Source organism: Miscanthus floridulus, chromosome 3 (genome assembly GCF_019320115.1).
Source record: "Miscanthus floridulus cultivar M001 chromosome 3, ASM1932011v1, whole genome shotgun sequence".
NCBI lineage: Eukaryota > Viridiplantae > Streptophyta > Magnoliopsida > Poales > Poaceae > Miscanthus > Miscanthus floridulus.
In genome coordinates this window covers 106,003,098-106,021,208 of record NC_089582.1, presented here as the reverse complement: position 1 = coordinate 106,021,208, position 18,111 = coordinate 106,003,098, and the positions used below count along the sequence as shown (strand labels likewise).

Here is an 18,111-nt window from a genome sequence, read left to right as displayed (position 1 = left end):
GCAGGCAACAGCTAGCCAGGAGCCGTACTGCAACTAAGCTCTCTCGATCTCCCTGCTTCGCCTTGCATTGGATGATTGGATCTCCCTGCGCGCGAGGTTTTTGGCGGCAACGAGGTCCAGCAACGGGCCCGGCGAGGTGCTGCCGGCAACGCGTGAGGTCAGGTGGCCGTGCGTGGTCCGCTGCCTGCAACGCGCGAGCGAGGCAGACACACGAGGCTCCGAGGCGGCGACTGCGCTCTCCACGGCGGCTCCATTTCGGCGGCATGCGAGGTCCACGGCGGTGTGCGACGGAGCGCGAGGCTGGTGCAGGCTTCGTCAGCGAGGGTGGTGGCCTGCTCGCACGGGATCTGAAGCAAGAGATGGAAACGATCCTTTCTCTCCCAACGCAGCGGCCCGTAGTTGCTTCGTTCTCGATAACCTCGTAGACGTCGAGTCTATGTTAGATCCGGTTTCTTACGTTTTCCTTCTCTTTCTTCGATAAATAAAGTGCTACATCAAAAAAAAAAAAATCAATAAATAGAGAGTTAATAAATAAACATAGAAACTATGGTAAAATCTGTATTGAGAGTGCCCTTATATTACTATGATGCACCACGATGTCGGTACTAAAGATCGTTAGTAGTGTTTGAGGCGAGATAAAGTGGGGTTAACTGTGCACCTGGCTAGGATATTATATTTAAGCCTAGAACGGTCTAGACGTTCGGACGGGGCTAGCGTCCGGATGGCCACGCTTGCTGTGCCTACTTCACGTGGGTGCCCGCGTCGCTCCGTGACTCACGCCGCTTCGTGTTCTACACCTGCACCATGGCCCATGCGCGCTTCATGCCCCGTGCTTGCACCGTGGCGCCCCCTCCACACCCACAAGCATGCAGGTGGGCCCAACAACTGCAGCAGGTACCTGCTGTAGATGGGTCCCACTGCAACATGTGCAACATCAAGATCTACTTTTGCAATATCTAGATAAAGAGCCTGTTCGGCAGGACTGAAAAATAAGCTAAAATACTGTTCCGGCCGATTGTCGTGAGAGGAAAATACTGGTCTGTTTGAAAATACTGTTCATGTGAACAGTGCTTTCGTGAGTGGGCTGGCCAGCCAGCCAGCTAGCCGAACACCCTCAAAACACTTGCAACATACATATGAAACAATTGAAACACTTGCAACATACGTCTGAAACACCAGGAAAACACGTTTGCAGCCATTGCAAAACATATGCAACATCTAGATAAAACACTTGCAACCTATGTATGAAACACCAGAAACATACGCTTGCAACATGCATGCATATGCAACATCCAGATATACTTTTACAACACCCAAATGAAACACTTGCAACATACGTCTGAAACAGATGAAACATTTGGGACATACACTTGAAAACACCATTACAACATGTGCAACATCCTGATCTACTTTTGTAACATCGATATAAAATATTTGCAACATACCTCTGAAACATTTGAAATATACGCTTACAACATGCAGTTTCAGCGCAATATCTCCTTGCTGCTGGGAGAATAGATCCTCGTTGACATGTGGAGTTCTATCCCGGACGTCGTGAGCTGCACACGGGCGACTTCCGCGCCAGCCACAACGAACTGGGTAGGTAGGCACGAGATGTTCATGGGCGGGCTCCGCCCTGGGATGTCATGAGCTGCATGCGAGCGAGCTCCATACCTGGCTGCATCAAGCTGGGTAGGCGAAGACGAAGGTCTTCCTGGCCGTCGACAAGGCGTCCGGCCCCTGTGGTGGAGGCGGCAGCTGTCTCCCTCACCACGGCCGAGTGGCACAGCACGCCCGGTGGAACTCGTGTGTATGCGGACGCGGACGGTAGCAGAGCTCGTGCGTTCATGACCGAAGGGCGGATGGTGCGGTGGAGCGGATGTGAACGGGGAAGATAAGATGTCGCTCTTTTTTTCCTTTTTTTTTTATTTTTTGGAGAAATCGTGTATGCTAATGAGGGGAGCAGATACCTGTGAACTGGTCCGCAGCCTAGCTAGCCGCGTTCGGACTGACCGACGTGGAACCGACGCCCGTGGTGGAGCATTAGCATTAAGCCTAATAACCATTGTTTACCCTAAGAATTTTAAAGACCCAAGAGGTCATAGCTACCTTTGGTCTATGCTAACGTCATCAAATTTTCTTATAAAATAATTATATATCTATAAATACTTAATTAAAAATAGAGTGCTCACCGTTGTATTATCAAAATAGACATGTCATGATGCTTCAATTAAAATATACAAATTTATTAAAACTAACAAAAAGGATATATTTTATAATTTGTTAGTGCATTGGTGTTTATTACAAATTTATTAACCAAGTGATGATCCTGAATAAATCAATTCCTAGAGCTATTTTAAGTTAAATGTTTTTTATGTTTGACCGAAATTATAGAAAAAGGTATAGATATAATTTGCGACATCAAATGAGCACATTATGAAAATATCTTTTTTATTATCTAATCTAATGATACTAATTTGGTGTGGCTTTTTTCTATAAATTTAGTTAAATTTTTAAAAGTTTGACATAAGATAACTCTAGAAATTGATTTGTTAGAGACAAAAGGGCTGATTCGTGGTGGTCGCGTGGCCTCCAATTAATAATAAAAAGATAAGATAGCTATAGCGGTGGTAAAAGTGACACATCCCTTTCATTTTGTTGTAGCTTCGAACGTAAGAATCAACCAGAGTTGCAAATAGTATAAAAGTTTTGTTTGGCTGCACTCTAATCTATATGGGTTGGAGAGGAATTGAGGTGATTAATTGTCCACTCTAATTCCTCTCGATCCATATAAAACTAAGGCGGATTGAAGTGCAGTCAGAAAAGTACTATAATAAAAGGTTTAAACAAAATATTTGAAAACGATAATGTTCCATTCTGAACACATGGGCTGCTTCTAGCCCGTTTCACTCATCTCTACTTTTAATCTTGCTACCTCCAAAGCATCCCATAATTAGTTTTTAACAAGCGTTACGCCTATCTCCTGTGTCCTGTGTTCTGTCTTTACAGTTTTACCACAGCACTGGGTTTTGGCTACTTGCTCGATCGATGGAATATCCTTTCCATCAACCTCACCTCCTTGGACGATAAATACAAACACGCACAAAAGCATGCATGAACACGCGATCGCTGTAAAGCTGGCGGCAATGTCACGGCCAGCCATGGCGCATCATCAGTTCCAACCATACCTTAATTCTCGCCGCCGCACCGCCCGGGGCCCGACGACGGGACGCCGACCCACGGCTCGCCGACCCTGATCATCTTGATGGGCCGCTCGCTGGCCACCGCCTCCTCGCACCGGCCCCTCTTCCTTGCGGCGGCGTCCTTGAGGAGTACGCCGAACAGCTTCACGCTCTTCCCCTCCTCGCCGCCGCCGCGCTCCAGCTGGTGGTTGGCCACCACTGCGCGGCGCTGTGCCTGTGCGTCAGCGTCACCGGCGGCCGCCCCCGCCGCTCGCACGTCTTCCCCTTCCTGCATGAGCAGCCGAAGGTCGAGCTGCCGGACGTCGAGGAAGCGCGAGAGGAAGCCCAGGAGCTCCTCGCACTGCCGGCGCGCCTGCGCCAGCTCGGTGGACAGCGTGCGGTTGTCCTTCTTGAGCTGCTCGTTCTCGCTGGTCAGCTGGTCGGCCCGCCGTGGCGGCGACGACGCCGATGAGGAGCTGCGTTCGTTGCCGCCGACGCCAGACGTGGTGGCCGGCGACGTGGGAGCGGGAGGCGGGGGCGGGGGTAACGGCGGAGGGAACGCCACGTTCACGCCGCTGCCGCCGGACTTGGATGACGACTGCGGCGTCGTTGACTTGCGGCGACGGATGCCGGACAGGAGGCCCTGCTCGCCTCGCCGGAAGTTGTCGTTCGCGAACTCCCACCGGTCCGGCACCACCTTCCGGAAACCCTGCATGGATGGTCACCATCGGCGTGACGTGAGTATCTAATGCAGATCGATGCTAAAAAAAACAACGGCTAAATGATCAAATGTGCTGCATTCATCAGTGTTCCATTCAGCCAGTCCCTAAACAATTCTTGATCTCTAACACGTCAATTTCAGAGGCGGAATCAATCGTGTGCAAATCTGTATGACTATAGATCATTATTTGAGATATCAAACTAGGACACTACAAGCGTATCATCACTACCAGCTTATCACGACAAGCGTGCCCAGTGGCGGATCCAGGGGGGGGGGGGGGGGGGGGGGGGGGGGGGGGGGGGGGGCAGCCCCCCTGCGAGAGTGATTTTTCTTTATATTTACTGTAGAAAAAACGTGATTTTACTGTTAATCTTCGACATTTGTTCTAAATCTCTGTTGAATAGCTCCCCGAGGTGCTCATCTTGGCTCCGCTAATGAGCGTGCCTACTGTTAATGTCAAATTCCTATCACCACCAAACGTGGAAAAAGTTGCTGATAAAGGGAAAGGCCAATAGCCATTTCGTTGGATATATAGAACGCTACACGTCAGGCCCGTCTACTTTGACTATGTTGCTCACATAGTCAGATAACGCCGGCCTTAGCTGTTCACACACTCACAGAAGCTAGCTCTCCCTCTAACTAGAATAGTTCAAGGATCAGTGAGAACAAATAAACCCGGTTTCAGTGTGAAGCTTTTGACTGTGCTAGTGGCCAAGTCATCATGCATCTCCGTACAAGGTATAAGACTCAATCACAGCGCATATTCAGTTGTTGACTAAAGTAAATCTTCAATCGAACTTCCAAATTTTTTTTATGAAATCCAAATTAATTTATCACAGCGATTTGCGATCCCAGCTAACAAATGGAAGGCAACAGAAGTATTGTGTGCCTCGGATGATTATATTGCTTGTTCAGCTAGCATACACACGTCCAATTATATTCCTAGCTAAACTAACCTTCTTGAAGGCCACGCAGAAGAGCCCAGAAAAGCTCATCCATCCGAAGCTTCCTTAAGATTCCTCCTGACTGTTCCATAGATAATCTATCTGTGCTGGATAATCGATCGATCGCAGGGCCCGGGCGCACTACTAGAATATCACGTCATGGTTCTGTCGCCACTATAATACCGTGGCGTGTGAAGCGATCGACCTGAACAGCACTACTAAAATGGTGGATCTCTCCTAGCGTTTTTAAATTGTAGTAATACACTACCACTAGTCATAGCATGTAGAAATCTCACTACGAAATATTTAGTAGAAAAAATTTATACTAAATTTTGAATACTAAAACATAAGAAGAAACCAACTCACTAGCAGCTAAAATTCTGGTTGCGAAGACAGGCGCGCGCCTAATCTGCTTTGCTTATTCCATGGAACTGCCAGCTCGCTCCCACCTCTCGCAGCTATCTAGCACCTTTTGCGTGTTGCTACTAAGGCCTTGGCTAGATTGCAAGTTTTTTTATTCTCTCTCCATCACATCAAATCTTTAGACACATGTATAGAGTATTAAATGTAGATAAAAAAATAACTAATTATACAGTTTGATTGTAAATTACGAGACGAATCTTTTGAGCCTAGTTAGGCCATAATTGGACAATAATTATCAAATACAAACGAAAGTGCTACAGTGTCAAATTCTGATCCCTAACCTCAATATAAACAAAGCCTAAGTTGTCTTGCGAGGCCAAATGAAGCAACCACTTCCTTATGTACCACATGTTGTTCCAGTGTCGGCTAGGCCCATAGGAGTATAAGTACTACAGCACAAAGATATGGATAGGTACCCTCAAGTCTCATCGCAGGTCATTCCTCTATATCCAGCTAGCTCTGAGTGACACTGAAATGACATGCAAAGATATATGTCTGTGCTTGCAAGAAAGTTAAATCATACGTATTAGGTGCAACAATTTAGAAGGAAGCGGCCGGGGGCCCTTGAAAACAAAACCACACCCGCGAGAGTTTTGGAATAACTAAAGGGGGGAAATGAAGCGAACATCAGCAGGAGGTTCAGCCACCCTTTTCATGTTTTTCTCTGCTACTTCATCTTTCTCCGCTTCGATCTCTCTTTCGGTTTGTTTTTTTTTTCTTAACAAAGCATTCTGGATGACCCGCCATTTGGACCATCGTAACCGATGATAAGCATGCTTTGCGTGGGAAAAGGGCGGAATTAAAGGGAGGTAGAGATTGACTTGCGCACGTACGTACTCCTTCCTATGAACCGCGACACGCATGCATACCTATACTAATTATTAATTAATAGTCTGATTGTCTGTCTGCTGTACGCCTGTACTGTTGTTCTATATCGAAGCGAAGGTCACAGGTCACGTCCAGGTACTATACGTGCGTACCTGGACTCGTCAACCACACGCACAGGGCACATCTAGCTTAATTGTCGCGCGTCCAAAGGCTTCTTCTTTCATCAGTTTGGTTGAGCTACATGTGCACCACCGCGGCTTTATAAACTTAAGAGTGTGTTTAGTTCGCGAAATGAAAATTTCTGGATGTTACTTCGGATATTTTGGGATATCGAAAGAGATTTTTTGAATATTAATAAAAAAACTAATTACATAACTCGTCTAGAAACCGCGAGACAAATTTATTAAGCCTAATTAATCTATCATTAGCGCATGCTAGTTACTGTAGCACTTATGGCTAATCATGGACTAATTAGTCTTAAAACATTCATATCGTGATTTTCAACTAAACTGTGCAATTAGTTTTTTTTCGTCTATATTTAATACTTCATGTGCATGTGCCGCAAGATTTAATGTAATAGTTGGGGTGAAAATTTTTGGGAACTAAGGTGCCCCCACACAGAACAGTCGTGCGGCGGCAGCAGTTCTGGAAACAGCGGGCTGTCGAATCATAAGCAAAGCAACGGATGGAGGACTTTTCCGCAACCCAAGCAAACCTTTCAGCGCGTACGGCTGGGACGAAATATAGCACTATTCTCGATGAAAAAAATTTAAGCCGAACTTGGTGAGCCGAACAAGCTGTTTGTTGATGAGCGAGTCATCGAGCACAGATGAAAACAACACGCTATAGAAATCGGAACACCGCGACAACGATAGCGCGCCGGCCCCAGGTCAGAAGGCCAGAACTAGCAACTGATTAATTACAGTAGGAAACGATCATCTAGCTATCTGATTAATTGTTTGATACGGTAGCAACTAGCAACTGATGACTAACCAAGCAAGTAAGCAAGTGTACTCACGTAGGTGTTGAGCTGGCGGACGAAGGAGGAGAAGTTGCAGTGCTTGAAGTGGAGCGGGAGGAGGTCGCGCGCCAGCTCCACGGGCTTCCACACCACGAAGGAGCGGCCCTGCTCCGCCCACGAGATCACCTCGTCCGTCGCCCGCTCCTCCACCATCTGGTGCGTCTTCGTCAGGAACGGCGCCGGCCCGCCGCCGCCGCCTCCCCTCCCGCCGCTGCTCTTCGACGCCACGGCCGCGGCTTCTTCCATCTCTCGATCGATCGGCGCGACTGGCCTGCTGCTTACACGATCCAACTCACACGCTAGTATATATGTGTGTTGTGTAGCCTACTAATCACTGGTGCGTTGTGTGTACGGCTGAGCTATCTAAGGGGACGAAGAAAGAAGGTAGCTAGCTAGCTAGTAGGAGGCTGCTGCTGCTGCGGCGGCGGCCGAGAAGAGCAGGAGGGCGGTGAGGAACTCCCAGCCCCAGACGTAGAACCCGGTGACGACCGCCCTCCGCCCGCACCCGCCCGCCTCTACTCCCATGTAAGCGCCTGCGCCGCCGCCGCGGCCCTCTCGGCCGGCACGTACGGTCTGTGCTAGCGCTGCTTCCAGCTGCTGGGCTAGCTCCGGCTACCTACCTCGCGTCGCTCGTCTGGGGAGAGTCGCTCATCGCCTCGGGCGATATAAAGGGCGGGCGGATCGGGATAGCGGCTCGTCACGCCGTCGCGCGCGAGGCGATAGACCAGCGCGGCGGTTGCTTTCGGCGTTGGGCTTCTTGCTTCCCGGTCCCGAGTGTAATAGGCGTGAGCTCCGTCTATTTCTTCGCGCGGGTCAGTCAGTGGTGTGTGCTGTGTGGGTACGTTACGTTACGTTACGTACGTATGCTCGCCCTTTCTTTCCGCCGCTCTTTCGTGCGGCCGGTCCAAATAAGAAGAGATAATTCCGTGTGTGCCACTGAATGATTCTATAATTCCAGGTGTGCCACTGAATGTTTGGTCTGGACATGAGTACCATCAGAAATATTTTTATGTTCCATACGTGCCACTGCCGTCTAACAGCCGTTAAGTCAATTCCGTATGTGCCACTGAATGATTTCATAGTTCCGGGTGTGCCACTGAATGTTTGGTCTGGACATGAGTGCCATTAGAAATGTTTTTACGTTCCATGTGTGCCACTGCCATCTAACAGCCGTTAGAGTACAGCGTAAAAAGACGCTTATGCCCCTCCTTCATCTCTCCTCCTGTGACATTGCTGCTGGGCCCCACCCACCAGCCTCTGCTTTCTCCCCCATCCTCTCTCTCCCATGCTGGCCTTTTCTCCTCACCGACGGCAGCGGCCTCGCCGGCCACCACGCGTCGCGCTCATGTCCTGCAGGCCACCACCGCCGTTCCCCTCGCCGCTTCCCACGTGGTGGTCGAGATCCACAGCTCCCCCGCACCTCCATCCCTCCTCCCTCGCCGCCGACAGCCCCCTCTGCGTCGCTCCCCTGCCGCCGCTGTCTCCCACGCGTCGTCGGCCCATCTCCAGTCGGCTTGGCACTCCCCTCGTCGTCCCACAGCTCCCCCACACCTCCATCCCTCCTCCCTCGCCGCCGGCAGCCCCCTCTGCGTCGCTCCCCTGCCGCCGCCGTCTCCCGCATGCCGCCGGCCCATCTCCAGCCGGCGGCGAGGGAGGAGGGATGGAGGTGCGGGGGAGCTGTGGATCTTGGCCACCGCGTGGGAAGCGGCGAGGGGAACGGCGGTGGTGGCCTGCAGGACATGAGCGCGACGCGTGGTGGCCGGTGGGGCCGCTGCCGTCGGTGAGGAGAAAAGGCCAGCATGGGAGAGAGAGGATGGGGGAGAAAGCAGAGGCTGGTGGGTGGGGCCCAGCAGCAATGTCACAGGAGGAGAGATGAAGGAGGGGCATAAGCGTCTTTTTACGCTGTACTCTAACGGCTGTTAGATGGCAGTGGCACACATGGAACGTAAAAACATTTCTAATGGCACTCATGTCCAGACCAAACATTCAATGGCACACCCGGAACTATGAAATCATTCAGTGGCACATACGGAATTGACTTAACGGCTGTTAGACGGCAGTGGCACGTATGGAACGTAAAAATATTTCTGATGGTACTCATGTCCAGACCAAACATTCAGTGGCACACCTGGAATTATAGAATCATTCGGTGGCACACGCGGAATTATCTCAAATAAGAAGCTTCCACCGCTTTGTCCAGGACCAGGAGGAGCCGTGGGCGCCGCGCTCCCCTCCAATCGCGTAGTACGTGCACTCTTTCCACCGTGAACCGAGTCAAAATCGTCGCGCGCGAGCGGGGCCCACAGTTCCTGGCTTGGTCGCCTCCCGGTGGGACGGGTGCACGCAGACGCAGAGGAGGGTCCCCGACCCGGCTCGACCGCGCCAGGACGAATTGAATGTCCTTACCGTGGCCGCTCCGCGCCGCACGTTCCAGAAATCTCAGGACCGCAAGGCATTCCTTGCCACCTGTCTGCCTCGCCGGGAGAGAAAGTAAAACCCAAAGGCGCGTGGAAAAGGCACGGGCGCGGACTTGTGCTTCGCGGTCGCAGACCCACCGCACCGCACCGACGGCTTGCGCGCTCGTTGCACTCCACTGCGGCACCTCCGATTTGTCCACATCTCTCACTTCCACGGACGTCACACCAACCCAAAAGCTGGGTGAGTACGCGAAATACAACCGCCCATCCCACTGCGCTGCTGCAAAATTCGTGGACTTTGAATGAAAACAAAAAAAAGGGGGTGGAAACTACGCCGTGGATCGATGATGCTTGCAGTCAAGCTGATGATGTAAGTACTACTTTGATTGATCGTGCAGCTGGTTACTTTCGTCAGCCGTTGATTTCTTCTCCGTGAAAAAAAAAAATTCGAGGTAGTAGGTGCGAACAAGATGTTTGGCTACCACGATCATTAAAGCTTGGACTTTTTCGTCGTCACAGGACACGAAACGGCGCACAAGGAATGTGAGGCCGGAACCAACGATCGTTACGGGCGCAAAAATCATCGGCAGGCGAGCTTGACACGGACACACCGCAGCTCCGGCCGTGGCGTCGACCGTGCCGTCACACTGACGCGGATTATAACTGATGCGTAATTTCTTCTCGGTGTGTTACCTAGTTGGCTAGTTACACAGCTAAATTTCGCCTAACTGACTTGACTTAGTACCGGTCTATCGAGTATCAACCTGTCTATATATAAGTATTATATCAGAGTTGTATATATAAATTTAGGGTTCGCTACTAATCAAAATAGCTTATTTTTGTCCTTTGTCACGTTTACTCATATGGATGCCCTGTGTGGATGTTCTCTTTATTCATAATTCGGTTGTGTTTGAGTTCAGCTACTACCAATTGCCCTGTGTACTCTTTTCAATTCTTATTCATAATTGTTCACTTTGCATCGCATATTTTTTTTTTTTATGTTTGTTAGATATATATGTAGTTTTTTTCGGCAACATGATATATATATATATATACGAAGTTAAAATTATCTCTAGTGTATGCATATCGTAATATAATGCTCATAAATACTTTCTTTTGCCAAAGGACCTCTAGCCGGACTGGTTAGATGGCTCTGGCGATACCCCTCAGGTCCTGAGTTCGATTCTCCACGGGTCGAATTTTAGGCTTCGGGGTAAAAGTTCCCACGGGGACGAATTTCAGGCTTGAGGGTAAAAAAACCCCTCGTCTGTACCACTTCAAAGTACATGTCTGTGGCCGTCTCGTCTCACGGGGATTCGCATGGCGCTTCCTTGTGTTTTTTTGCATGTGCTCAGCTGATGCTCTTTCATGTGTTTGTATTCTAATAGAGTACTTATAGGGATACTTTCTTATCTTTTTTTTTTTTACTTTCTTATCTTTTTTCATCTGCCTGTGATAAATTTTAGTTACCTATAGCTTTATATACTTTCGTTAATATTTTCCACCTTTGTATCACACCTTCATGCGTATTCAACATGTGTCTCGTTGAAATTTTGACTTCAGTTATGTATTTGGCTTTGGATTGAAAATAGGCATGCACTCATCTCATTATCTATGCATATATATTGAAATATAGTTTGTATAGTGCACTCATGCACACATTGATAACCATATAGTATAACAGAAGTAAGTAAGTGATATGTGTTTAGTTGAAACCTTATCTAGTCTTCAACTATGTATTTGACTTGAAAATCGACATACTTGTCTTTCCATACATATGCATATATACTTTGCATGCATACCTTGAATTAATTTTTTCTGTGTTAACAATTATAGCAATAAGTAGAAGCATCATAGAAGTATTTTGAGATTTTATTTTAAAAAAATTGTATGACTGAGGTAGAATTTAGCTTCAAGCTACTTTACGCAATCTTTAATAGTACTATAGTGGAGCAAGGTATAATAATTTCAATTCTTATCTTGCATTATTTTTGTATGAGAGTAATTTGATAAACATTAGGGGTTACTTTAGGTTATCTTATATTATACGTCAGGTGATAGGCAATTTTTAGAAAATAGATTAGATCTGATACTATTACTAACAATAATGATTAGATTAATGCTCGTATAAGATTTAGGCCATGCTCGCTTCTCTTATAATCCGTCTTTTTCGGCTTGTTTGTTCAGCCAGAATAATGTTTTTCTCTCACAACAAATTAGCCGGAACAGTGTTTCGGCTTGTTTTTTCAGCGAAGCAACGTGACCTTATTTTGTTTTTCTAACGTGTCTTGTCAGCATTAATTCCTCTAATTAGTAAGGGCGTGTTTAGTTCGCGAAATAAAAATTTTTGGATGTCACATCGGATGTTTCGGGGATGTCGGAAGGGGTTTTCGGATACTAATAAAAAAACTAATTACATAGCTCGCGTGGAAACTGAGAGACGAATTTATTAAGCATAATTAATCCATCATTAGCGCATGTTAGTACTGTAGCACTTATGGCTAATCATGGACTAATTAGTCTTAAAACATTCGTCTCGCGATTTTCAACCAAACTGTGCAATTAGTTTTTTTTAGTCTATATTTAATACTCCATGCATGTGCCGTAAGATTCGATGTAATAATTTAGGGTGAAAATTTTTAGGAACTAAACCAGGCCTAATTTGCAGACTGCACGCTGCATCATCATCCATCTCGAATTATGGATCGTCCTCGTGTGTACGGAGAACACGTACTCAAAACGAAACGAGGCACACCGGCAGTCCGTCACCAACACTAGAGCACGTCTTCGGTACAGCAGTTACTGTTACACCAACCCCCTCAAAAACTATCCATCTTTAGATTATATACCAGGGCAGGGGCCGAAGATTCTATAATCATGGTCTGGCTTCGCTGAAAAAATAAGCTAAAATATTATTTCGACTAATTTGTTATGAAAAAAATATTATTCTAGTTAAAAATATAAACTGAAAAAATATGAATTAGAAGATAAACATACCTCCATCGTCGTGCTTCCACGTTGATCACCTCCAAAACCCCGTCTCCCGGCCCCGACCATGCATGGCTAAGCTCGAGACTGAAAAAGGCGGAAGCAGATAGCGAGGCAACTTGGACTGGCGTGCAAGCGAGGGGGGCGCGTTTTTCTCTCCACTCCAGTAGTCCAGCCGAAGGGGGTTGGTTTTGGCTGGTTGCTTGTCCAACTGTGTGATCGCCAAGTAAACGCCTCACCAACTGAAACAAAAGCGGAGGGAGGGGACCGAGCTGCAGCTCTCTCCTGGTGGGGAAGCCACCGGTGCTGAGTTCGAGCGCTGTTTGGCTCAGTGATTTTTCATCGTGGGGGTTTATTTTTATTAAATAATTTTGTAGGTCCTAGATACTGATGTGGTGATATAATAGGACTACAACGTGCATGTCGTCTATAAGGCTCGTGTGGCTTTGGTAATTTTCAGAAGGACGTTTAAGGTGTATATATTGTAGCTTCTAGAGGTGTACGTGTGTAGTGATATGTGTTATGTAGAGTACAGATATAATTTGTACATTAGGAGTCCAGACTGGATAAAAAAAAAAAAGCGGGAGGAGAAAATGAGGCCAGCTTCGGGTCCGTCCGCTCCAGGCCGGGGCCCGGGGGAAGGTGGCTGCCTCCCTCTCGCTGACCGATGCCAGTATGCCACACGACAAGCTGCTTGCTGACTTTTGCCGCGCGCATCCATCCGCGCTTCGCTTCTCCGCTCGGTTTGCAGGCCGGTCCGTCCGTCGGTCCAAACCGAAGGCTGGCCAGTGGACGCGGTTCCGCCTCTGGGCAGAGAAGGCTGCCGAGCAAGCTAGAATGCTTCCTCTTTTCCTGATCATCTCACGCGAGAACGCACGGACTCGAATGGGACATGGTGAAGGCCCGGTTCCTTTCATTTATAATTCGTCTTTTTCAGTTTATTTTTTTTTATCAAAATAGTATTTTTTCTCACAATAAAGAAAAAAGCCTACTTAACCCTTCCACCTATTAATCATGGTCTACTTCACACCCTAAACTATGAAACAGTCTATTTTACCCCCTGAACTTTTTAAAACCGTCTATTTTACCTCCTGGCGGTTTTCGACGGTTGTTTGCTACAGTGATGGTGGTTTTGTATTTTTCTTTTTTATTTATTTCTGGTGAATCTTTAAAAAATCATAGTAAATCACAGAAAAATTATAAAATGGAAAATCTAATTTTGTTGGACTCCACATGAGTAGATCTACACAATGAACATATAATATGATATGCTTTAGTACAAAATTTTTGCTGTAATTTTAGATTAATTGGAAAATCCAATTTTGTCTGTAATTAATTGGAACAATTCATAGCTGCAGCTTCTGTGTTCCAATTATGGTGAAATTTTTATGGTAGGCTAATTATTGTATGCTTGAACTATAGTAAAAATTTCGTACTCATTGGACCATGTATAACTTAGTTATAGATAAATTCCAATTAATTACAGACAAAATTAGATTTTTCAATTAATCTAAAGGTACAGCAAAACCTTTGTACTAAAGCATACCACATTATATGTTAACTATGTAGATCTACTCATGTGGAGTCCAACAAAATTGGATTTTCCATTTTATGATTTTTCTATGATTTTTCAAAGATTCAGCGAAAATAAATAAAAAAAAAGAAAAAGGTGAAACCACGGGTAGCGTAGCAAACTATCGTTACTGCAGTAAAACCACCGTCGAAAACCGCCTGGGGGTAAAATAGACGGTTTTGAAAAGTTCAGGGGGTAAAATAGACGGTTTTATAGTTTGGATGGTGAAGTAGACCATGGTTGATAGGTGGGGGGTTAAGTAGACTTTTTTCTCATAATAAATCAGTCGAAACAGTATTTTTGCTTATTTTTTTTAGCGAAACGAACGGGACCTAAATGGATAATGTCGTTGGAGAAGGTTCTGCTAGTGCTAGGTGTTTCGTTTGACTGCTAAGCTGGAAAAGTGGAAATATGTGCCTTCTTTTTTTCCCTCGGTGTGGCTTCTGCTGAACGGTTCAAATTCCTGACTTTTTGATGATCCACGACCGGAATTCGGCTGCAGCCTGCAGGAAATCCAAACTTGCCACTACACTTTTCCTGTTCTCTTCCTACTACTCGTATTGGTCTGTGTGTACCCTTGTTATGGCTTTCGAAATAACTAGATATAGTCGTTGCCGGTTCAATTTTGTTCTTCGAAAGTACTCGTAGGGGTAGAATGTACGTGTGTGCGTTCATTTGTGAGTGTGCGTCCGTGTATGTGAGCATCTGCATCTGTAACTGGGTCTCGTAAAAAAAATCACATGAGGAAATTGTTGAATACAATTCCATTGTTCAGTACTATATTGTGGCCCCGTTCGCTTCGCTGAAAAAACAAGCCGAAACACTGTTCCAGCTGATTTGTTATGAGAGAAAAATACTGTTTCGACTGAAAAAACAAGCTGAAAAGTATGGATTATAAGAGAAGCAAACCGGGCCTGTGTAGTAGTTGTGTACTACAGCTGTATGCCAGTATATATGAGGCGAAGAACCGGCCGCTAGCTTGCTACCTGTAGTCGCGGCCCGCAGAGTGCCTGTGCAAGTGTAGCAGGCTAACGGACCAAAAGTATTGACCCAGGGCCGAATACTACCCTACCCAAGGCCGAAACCTAATAAAGTAGAAAGGCCCAAGAAAAAATCGACGAAGTAGAAAGGTCTTTTCAAACGACGTACATTCCTCTTCCGAACGAGACCTCAGGCCCAAGAAGAAACTTCGATGAAGTCGAAGTGTTCCATTTTGCACTAGCCCATTCTGTATGCGCATACTAAACGAGGTTTCTGTAGCTGTGGTTGTAAAGCTAGGCCCAGCTACATACATTAAAATCAGGCCCGAATGCTTCCAGTTTTTTGAGGGGAAGTTTCGCTACCGAGTTAGATTTTGTACTTCCTTTTGGTTTTTTCCGCGAGAATATAGATAAATTACAGAAATTTGGGCAGGTACGAGTTTGTATTCTGTTTTTGCAATTCAGTCACGCACGTACGAAATGGCGAAACGCGGTCCTCTCCTGATGCACATGGTCGCACGTGCACGGCCCACCTGCTCGGGTCGACAAACTCACCCGCACGACACGAACCAGGAGTCAGTCGTCTCGCCGCACATGCGAGCGAGACTTCTGCGAGGATCCCAAACCCTAGTAGCTAGTCTCCTCTCTCTCTCTCTATGATTTCACCTGCCCTTACTGCACGTACTACCAGCAAGCGTTCGGTGTGGATGGATTAATCTTCATTGCTGCGAGTTGCAGGAATCCGCCCGTTGCGAGTGAAACAGCACCACATTTCCGGCTGCAGGCGAAAGCTGCAGCGTTTTTCTCAGAAGATGGCAGCTGCCGTCGGCGATTTTTCGGTGCGGGAAGGCTGCAGTTTTTTGTACACAAATGACAAAAGCCGTGGATCCTGAAGCAATCACTGTAACAATTGCCTGTGTACGTACATGGGCTCACCGTCTGAGACTCTCAGTGTGACAGTGTCAGCACTCACAAGAGTCACACTAAGGGCCTGTTTGGTTCCCAGCTCCTAAATTTAATCAGCTAAACTACCTTCTAAATTTTAATCAGGCAACGTTTGGTTTGGTGAACTAATTGTGACTAAACTTGACATGTGCATGTTTAGGATGACCAAAACGCCCCTAAGCTCTTGCCCCTGGCATTTGGCCGGTGGGGAAGGGGAGGAAGGACCATCGGCCGACGGAGAAGGGGAGGAAGGAGAACTGGCCGACGGAGAAGGGGAGGAAGAAATGCCTGCCTGCCGGTGAGCTCCAGCGAGATCCGGTCAAGATGAGCTCGACGCGCGAGATCCGGTGAGCCCCGTCCCTAGCGCGCGTAGCCGGCCCGGTAAGCTCCGGCGAAATCCGGCGCCGTCTTATCCCCAGCGCATGCAGCCGGCATGGTGAGCACCGGCCACGGGCGGTGGCGGCGCCAAGGGCTCCGTCGTGCGTGCGTGCTTGGAGCCTCGGTCTCGAGCGGGTGCGGCGAGCGGCTGAGCGGGTGGTGCGGCGAGCGGCTGAGCAGGTGGTGCGGCGGGTGGCTGGGCGGGCAGCAGCGAGCGCAGGGGCGAAGCCCGGACGTGGGATAGGGTTGGCGCTCGGGACAGGGCAATTATGAGGGGCACCACCAGGTGGCCTTTTAGTCTCTTTTAGTAAGCTTTGGGTGACTAGTTTGCTAAATGGCATTTAGTCATATTTAGTCAAAGTGTTTGATAAAAAAATTATTAAAAGAGACTAAAGCTACTAAATTTAGGAACTGCTAGGTGAACCAAACACCCTCTGATAATACTCTACCTATGTTTCCAGCAGCGTGCATCATCAACCAACGTGCCGAAGTAATAAAACAAGACTGCTTTTCTGTTCAGAGTGCCGAGCGAGCCTGCAGTTTTCACATGTGCAAAAGACTAGAAGAGGTAAGGTAATGTACTCCAGTGGCAGTGCAAGCGTGGAGGCCTGGTCACTGTCTGAAGGTACTGCCTCTCTGGATTAAGCCAACGCTTCGTGCACCACGTCGCTATTACTAGGTCATTAGGTGCTGCTCATTCCCTGTGCCCTGACGCCGACCTACAACCAGAGCACAGTAACAAAGACTGTAAGATCGAAAGGCAGACCTCACCTCAATCATTGAGCAAGCACGACCAGTCTCCTGTGATCCAAAAGAATGGCGTTCTGTGTGTGCAACCGAATACCAGAAAAAAACAGTGCTAGTATGCACTAGCCTGCTAGTGATTCTCTTGCTTGTTTTTTTTTTTTTTGATAAAATACTCTTGCTGATGTTTATCACTCTGCTTTCTCATAATTCCCTCCAACGAATCCTGACAGCGACAAACCACGCGACAACGAGAACAAGAACAAATGGTAGGTCGGAAATTACCCAAGAGAGCCATCCACCCATGGGTTCTCACCACCGGTCACGCCGCCACACTGTCATCATCTACTGTGACGGTGACTCGCGGCCAGACGGCCGTCGGAAAGCCAGGCAAGCGGCGATGGCCGAGATCTCGGGGATCACGTCGACTTGACGGGCTCCAGATTAGCCTGGCACTGCCCTCCACCGCGTAGATGCCAAAAGCTTGCGATGGGTTTGCTGTGACATTGCGGCGGATACGGACAAGGACAATCTCATGTCGGAACGGCCGCGATCGCGATGCAGCTTCCCTGCAGGCGTGCGGCGAGCCGGCGAAATGGAGAATGGAGATGATGGTGCCCCGGCCGCGGCCGTCGCTTTGGCGGTTGGATTGATGAGGTGACCGCGGCAGGTGAGCTAGCAATAGCACCTTGTCCACGCCAAGTCGCCAAGGCAGCAACACCCCGGTGCAATTCAGAGGGCGGTGCGGTCTCGACGTCTCGTCTCAGTATCCACGCCACGCGCGGTGTCTTTTGTGTTTAGGCCCTGTTTAGTTCCCAAAATTTTTTGCGCAGTATCCGTCACATCGAATCTTGCGGCACATGTATGGAGTACTAAATGTAGATGAAAAAAAAAACTAATTGCACAGTTGGGTGAGAAATCGCGAGACGAAACTTTCGAACCTAATTAGTCCATAATTAGACACTAA

At 47.7% G+C, this 18,111-nt stretch overlaps 1 protein-coding gene across 1 annotated transcript; it reads right to left on the bottom strand.

Moving 5' to 3' along the window:
* Positions 1 to 2,838: 2,838 nt before the first annotated feature.
* LOC136542016 (heat stress transcription factor B-1-like) lies at positions 2,839 to 7,895 on the bottom strand. The gene is made up of 2 exons (XM_066534246.1): positions 7,117 to 7,895; positions 2,839 to 3,891 (listed from the first exon to the last, which is right to left on the bottom strand). The coding sequence occupies exons 1-2, from the start codon at positions 7,363 to 7,365 to the stop codon at positions 3,190 to 3,192; spliced, it is 951 nt and encodes a 316-aa protein (XP_066390343.1). The 5' UTR covers positions 7,366 to 7,895; the 3' UTR covers positions 2,839 to 3,189.
* Positions 7,896 to 18,111: the final 10,216 nt, after the last annotated feature.

What these genes read in the sequence shown, in the direction of transcription:
- LOC136542016 (XM_066534246.1), bottom strand. Translation starts at nt 7,365, where the DNA reads ATGGAAGAAGCCGCGGCCGTGGCGTCGAAGAGCAGCGGCGGGAGGGGA. An exon ending in TCCGCCAGCTCAACACCTAC is followed by an intron (nt 3,892 to 7,116) that starts GTGAGTACACTT and finishes CCATCCATGCAG; the next exon opens with GGTTTCCGGAAGGTGGTGCC.